At 46.0% G+C, this 6,680-nt stretch overlaps 1 protein-coding gene across 1 annotated transcript; it reads left to right on the top strand.

Annotated features, from left to right (window-relative positions):
• The first annotated feature begins 1,159 nt into the window (after nucleotides 1-1,159).
• Nucleotides 1,160-5,043, top strand: LOC136501058 (lysine histidine transporter 2-like). Its single transcript, XM_066496547.1, has 8 exons — nucleotides 1,160-1,321; nucleotides 2,601-2,755; nucleotides 2,889-3,275; nucleotides 3,410-3,803; nucleotides 3,964-4,069; nucleotides 4,186-4,277; nucleotides 4,451-4,519; nucleotides 4,615-5,043. Exons 1-8 carry the CDS (start codon nucleotides 1,283-1,285, stop codon nucleotides 4,711-4,713), a joined length of 1,341 nt encoding a protein of 446 aa, XP_066352644.1. The 5' UTR covers nucleotides 1,160-1,282; the 3' UTR covers nucleotides 4,714-5,043.
• The last annotated feature ends 1,637 nt before the right edge of the window (nucleotides 5,044-6,680 follow it).

The raw sequence follows: 6,680 nt of genomic DNA, 5'->3' as shown, positions 1-6,680 counted from the left end.
TCGATTAACAAAGCTAAAGATGATTTACAGAGACAGTCATTTGCCTGGAGGCTGATTGACCATTTACAGCGGTGATCCCTAGATGGTGTCGCCTCTGTTAATCTGAGAGACTTTCTCATGAAATCCTTTTTTGTAGTGTAGAAACCGACGCACTTTTTAATACTCATCCATTCTAAATTGTAAAACGTTTTGGCTTTTCTAGTATAGCTTTTGCTATGCACTAAGATACACGCTGTATGTCCAGATACATAGTAAAAACAATATACTAGCATCCAGAAAAGCTAATTTTTTTTTCAATTTACTCCCTCCGTTCCAAATTATAAGTTGTTGTAATTTTTGAGATACATAGCTTCTGTTATGGACCTAGATGTACATTATGTCTATATACATAGTGAAAGCTATATATCTAGAAAAGCCGAAACAACTTAAAATTTAGAATGGAGGGACTAACACTCCTTAGACGTACTCCTTCCATTCCAAATTAGAAGACGTTTTGATTTTCTTCTAGATATACATTGCTTTTATTATATATCTGGACATAGTTTATATTTAAGTGCATATCTACATATTAAAAAAATCCGAAACATCTTATAATTTATAATGGAGGGAGTATTAGACACTGTTGTAGCATATAAAATATTGCCCGTCAAAGTTCTTTCTTTTTTTAAAAGAAAAACACTAGCAATAGTTTGACTTTTAGGTACTGTTATGTTGTGGTTGGTGTGCATGGACTTGGTATGTGTGCCACACGCCATCGTTAACGTCGAGGGTGAATCATAGTTCAGTGAGGCAGAGAGCTGAATGCCCATGCACCAAGCCACCAACGAGTGTCTATCTGTTGCACGGGTACGCTAGCTCATGCATTAACTGCTAGACAAACGAAACGAGCAGCCAAAAACCGATGGAGAGTCGAGTTCAGCGTTCATGCATGCAAACCTAAAACACGTCCACGTTCATGCACACCTAGAACAGGTACCTGTCCAAATGCCGAGAGTGACACCCTAGCTGGTTCACCCTCCACAACCGTTGCTGCGCTGGAGTCAACTACCCCCCGCGTTGACAGGTGCAGAGACGACGCTCCCTTCCATTTCAGCTCTGCAATAAGTAGGAGTATAAACTATAAAGGAAAGGAGACAAGCCGGTCCATCGCCGCTTCCTCTCCCCGCTGCAGCTGCAGTCGTCGTCGCATCTCCCGGCCTCGCCGCGCGCGTCTCCCATCGACTCAGCCCCTTTCTTCCTCCATTGCCGGCCGCAGCCCGCAGCCCGCCGGACGACCATTGCCATGGGGACTCAAGCACCCGAGAACCATTCTCCTACCAAGGTACGTCGATGGTCGATCTCTCTCTCTCTCTCTCTCTCTCTCTCTCCAGAGGTACGGATCTTGTTTTTTTGCCGGCCATGGCCATGCATGGCTGCATTTTCTTGTTCATCTCCGTCGAGCCTTTGTTTAAGGCATCCACGATAATGGAATGTGGAAGCCTTATTAGCAATGCATACATCCTTGTTACAAAGATTCTGAATAAAAACAACAGAAACTTTAGGGTTCTCTCTTTTGCACACATGTCGTTCTCTGATACATGCGAAATGACCTTTTCATCTTCCTTTTCCTCTCTCTCTCTCTCTCTCTCTCTCTCTCTCTCTCTCTCTCTCTCTCTCTCTCTCTCTGAAGAGGAAAAATGAGAGAGCGTACACTGGGTAACTGGTGGGTTCATAGTTTTGGACAGAAAAACATTGTGATATTTTGCCTTAATTGCGAGATTTTCCTTTTATTTTTGTGATGAAGTACTCCCCCCGTCCCTAAAAATGAGTCGTTATAGGAATCGTGCTGGTAAACTTTCTTAACTTTGATTAGGTTTATAGAAAATACGTGCAACATTTATATTTTTAAATAAGTTTATTATGAAAATATATTCAACGATCTACCTAATGATATTAATTATGTATTATAAATATTAATATTTCGTTAAATATATTTGGTCAAAGTTAAAATCTATTGACTTTTTGAGAAGCGAGAATGACTTTTTTTTAGGGACAGAGAGAGTGTAGCTGTTACCACCCTGTTCTTGCTTGACCCTTGAGGTGTAGTGATATTAACTCCCTTGATGTTACGTGTTATCTGCCGCATGTTTTTACAGCTGAATTAATTATCATTTCCACACTGCTTTTGATTGACAAAATAAATACCTTTAACTTCCGAGAACAAAAAATGAATATATTGACACTGGTTCATCTCACTTATTAACATTCAAAGTTCAAAGATGCACTTCAATCCTACTACTCACATATATATCTGACGCATGTTCTGCCCAAGAGTAATGTAGATGCATGTGCAGTTTTACTGAAATTGACTGCTACACATAACTGAAACAGCAAAATTCAGTACTCCGATCCCTTCGTGCTTTGCTTTTTTTTTTTTGAAAGAATCGTGCTTTGCTTGTTTTTTTTTTGTTTGTTTGAAAGAACAGGAGGGGAAAAGCCCCTACTGAAATTTATTTAAAAAAAACAACAGAAACAGACGAGATTAGTGATCAAAAAATCTTGTGTAGCATGCCATTGCCAGCTAACAGCAAACATAGTGCATTGTCAAAAACTTATTACAGGATGAGAGGAATGCTGGGGAGAAGGCGATCGACGACTGGCTCCCAATCACCTCTTCCAGGAATGCCAAGTGGTGGTACTCTGCGTTCCACAATGTCACCACCATGGTTGGCGCCGGCGTGCTCAGCCTTCCTTACGCCATGTCCAAGCTCGGCTGGTACGTGTCACTGTCATCTTCCTGCCCCGGCAACCACCATTGTCGTGCACTGCATATGTTTGCCATGCACATTCTTCACAAAGACTGATACACGTATTATTTTCTGTGATTTTTCTGTTTCCACAATCTGCAGGGGACCTGGCATCGTGGTGCTGATCCTGTCCTGGATCATCACGCTCTACACGATGTGGCAGATGGTGGAGATGCACGAGATGGTCCCCGGGAAGCGGTTCGACCGGTACCACGAGCTGGGGCAGCACGCATTTGGTCAGAAGCTGGGGCTGTGGATCGTCGTGCCGCAGCAGCTCATCGTCGAGGTGGGCGGAGACATCGTGTTCTTGGTCACCGGAGGCAAGTCACTGAAGAAGTTCCACGACGTGATCTGCGATGGCAAGTGCAAGGACATCAAGCTCACCTACTTCATCATGATATTCGCCTCTTGCCACTTCGTCCTCTCCCAGCTCCCCAACTTCAACTCCATCTCCGGCGTCTCCCTCGCCGCTGCTGTCATGTCACTCAGGTAACATTACAGCTACATTACGTATACCCACTTCAGTTCACTGTAGCAGATCCGGCAAATTTCATTTCCTGAAGACAGCATGCATATAGCTGCTGTAATCGATCGTCACTGACATGCATGAGTTCTCATGACAGTTACTCTACAATAGCTTGGGGAGTGTCGCTGCATAAGGGGAAGTTGCACAACGTGGATTACGACGTTCTGGCGGCGACGACATCAGAGAAGGCGTTCAACTACTTTGGGGCACTGGGGGACGTGGCGTTCGCATACGCGGGGCACAATGTGGTGCTTGAGATCCAGGCCACCATCCCATCGACGCCGGAGAATCCATCCAAGAAGCCCATGTGGAAGGGTGTCGTCGTCGCCTACATCATGGTTGCCGTCTGCTACTTCCCTGTCTCATTCTTTGGATACTGGGCCTTTGGCAACCAAGTTGATGATAACATCCTCATCACACTCAACAAGCCCAAGTGGCTCATCGCCCTTGCCAACATGATGGTCGTTATCCATGTCATTGGCAGCTACCAGGTAGGATCAGGGACATCCATATGGGCTTCAAAATCTCCTCTGCTGCATGTTGTTAGTGGACAGGCCTTCAGTTCCTCATGTCACTAATGCTCTTCCATGTAACAGTAGTATTGGAGCCAAACTTCGTACCATCTCTTATCCAAATGTTCTTTGGTTGCAGATCTTTGCCATGCCCGTGTTTGACATGATAGAGACGGTCCTGGTGAAGAAACTGCATTTCCCTCCCGGCCTTGCACTCCGTTTGATTGCCCGGAGCACCTATGTCGGTAATGTTGCTTTCTGAAATTTGAACTGAACTTCTCAGTCTAAATAACTACTGTAAAGCTCTGCTAAGCAAAGGGATGTGTCGTACTGATCAAACTGGGTGTGTCAACTTCTGCAGCGTTAACAACGTTTGTAGCTATCACTATCCCCTTCTTTGGTGGATTGCTCGGTTTCTTTGGTGGATTCGCCTTTGCACCGACAACTTATTTCGTAAGCTCCCATTGATCCATGGTTTCCTTGTCGTTTACAGAATGTCACAGAACGTGCAACTGCTTGTATATTCTAGACATAAAGACTGTACTATGTATAATCCTAGTACAACCCATCAAGTCATAGGAATATAGCAATTTGAGATCTGACAGAACCTCTCTTGTTTCTGCCAGCTCCCCTGCATCATGTGGCTTGCAATCTACAAGCCCAAAAGGTTCAGCCTCTCATGGTTCACCAACTGGGTAAGAAATTACTATGAACTAACCATATTTCTGCAACAGAATTTCCCTGGTTGGGCTCTACTACGTATTAATCATCCATTTCTCCATGTTTTCAGGTCTGCATTCTTCTTGGAGTGGTCCTGATGATCCTGGCACCGATCGGAGCACTCCGGCAGATCATCTTGTCTGCCAAGACATACCGATTCTACTCATAAACATCCATGTTCCAACTTGTGAACATGCAAGGGCTCAATCACAAAGCGTACTGCAAGTCTTTTGTTGTCCCAAAATAGAAGAGGAGAGCCTCCAATAACCAAAACTTGTTCCAAATGATGATACTTGTCAGAGGCATGTTGTGAGTCGTCAGTTACATATTAAGTCAGAGGGCCTGTGGCGGGTTTATCGTAACCCATGTATTTTTTATGGCAATGTTCTAGGGTGGTTATGTACTTATGTGTGCATAAGGAAGAATGAATGTTGGTGGATTCTATTGCTTATACAAGCTCTAATCTGCTTGGCCGTTGGGATGCGTTCTGTCACTACTAAAAAATAAAGGATGTGTCTATGCAACACTTGCGTGTTTTAGGTTCTTCCAACACCTGAATTTTTTTTCCCGTACCTTTTTCCTCCTCCTGACACGCTGTCGTCGACCACCATCCACCGCCCTGCCATGGTGAGACCCTACCGCCAATGGCGACCTCCTCCTTCCCCTCCCCTCCTGCCGCAGCCACTCCGCTCTGACCTGGCCCGGTCACCTCCTACGTCGCCGGAACCCTAACCACCGCCCTCCCACCGTCCCCACCGCCTGGCCAGCCTGCCTCCTCCGAGCCCCTTCTAAGCCCGCTGGAGTTGGAGAAGAAGAGAGGGAGAAGAAGAGAAGAGAAGGGAAAACTCGAGTGTTGGATTACTCTAAAACACTTGTTGGACAACATTTCTCAAAACAAATTGTTATGCGCAGAACCAAAGCTGCTGTTAGAGCATCTTCAGTAGCCCCCATTCTCAACAAAAACTATCTTTTGAGGGGTTTAGCTTGCTCCAACAGATCTTCATTCTGGTTCTAATTGAGAAAAAAAAGTTCTCAGCCTCCCAAAATCCTTCCCCCAACTCCACAAAGTTGAGGAGGAAATTTCGCCCCCAATACATGAAATTTTTTGGCGGGAGGTCCAACTGCCATCGTTGAGGAAGCCAGCCACCCACTGTCGTGAAAAGCGCCAATCACCAAGGAAGCTGGCCACCTTGCCTGCATGACGTGGGCTAGATCCTGCCCAAACTCGATGTTGATGTCGTGGCTTGCACCCCAATCTCACCGGCAAACTCCATCTTGGCCACACCACGCACACCCAAAGCTCGAGCTCGCCTTGGCGCCGAGGAGGAGAGGGGAAACAGCGTGGCGCTAGTGAAGTAGAAGAGGAGAGAGAGCAGCTGTGGTGGATGAGAAGAGGGAAAGTGGTGTGTACTGCTGGTAGGGTAGGAGAGCTGGGTGCTAGTGGAGACCTGGCGGTGACACGACTGAGAGAGCGATGGCAGGTAGGGGAGATCCGGGGGCGGCGCCGGTAGAGAGAAAAAAGAGTGATGGGACTGACATAGCTAGAAACGGGCATGTGGGGAGAAAAGGAAAAAAAAGAGACAAATCTTGACAGACTCCATATGTAAGAGAGAAGTTATTGGGGATGAATTTTCTTATGCTACTGGACCAGTAGTCCCTCTAACCCAAAAATTATTTTGTGGCTTCTCCAATAATCTGGTATTGAGAGCTACTAGAGATGTTCTTAACTCTATAAAATTCTCTGGCACATGTCCAACAGCTGCCGCCTAGGTGCTCTCCTCTCTTATTCTAAGCACCGACACCAGCTACCAAAGAAGTGTAGTGTTAACAACCAACTCTCTCCGGCGACTACAACTCAATTCACTCCGGCAACTATGCCGCCGCGGACCAACGAGGTCCCGGTTCCTTCTCAAATCTCAAATACGTTCTTACAAATTGGATGATGCCATGCGTCTCTCTTCTTCCTTCCCTTATCTACTCTACTCTCAACTACTCCCCCTTCAGGGCAACACAACAGTTACACGCCCATTCTGGGCCCTAGAACTTGGCACTCTTGCGACGAGCCCGGTTACTCCTCTTTGGTTGTTGGGCCTCTTGGGGACGGCCCAGGCGAGGGACGGTGACATCCCCCTCCCC

Source organism: Miscanthus floridulus, chromosome 13, assembly GCF_019320115.1.
Source record: "Miscanthus floridulus cultivar M001 chromosome 13, ASM1932011v1, whole genome shotgun sequence".
Classification (NCBI taxonomy): Eukaryota; Viridiplantae; Streptophyta; class Magnoliopsida; order Poales; family Poaceae; genus Miscanthus; species Miscanthus floridulus.
This window is presented reverse-complemented; position numbering and strand designations above follow the sequence as displayed.

Excerpts from the sequence above, each read along its gene's own strand:
- LOC136501058 (XM_066496547.1), top strand. The coding sequence starts at position 1,283 with ATGGGGACTCAAGCACCCGAGAACCATTCTCCTACCAAG. Across the intron at positions 1,322-2,600 it reads AGAACCATTCTCCTACCAAG|GATGAGAGGAATGCTGGGGA; the intron begins GTACGTCGATGG and ends AACTTATTACAG. Across the intron at positions 3,276-3,409 it reads GCTGCTGTCATGTCACTCAG|TTACTCTACAATAGCTTGGG; the intron begins GTAACATTACAG and ends TTCTCATGACAG.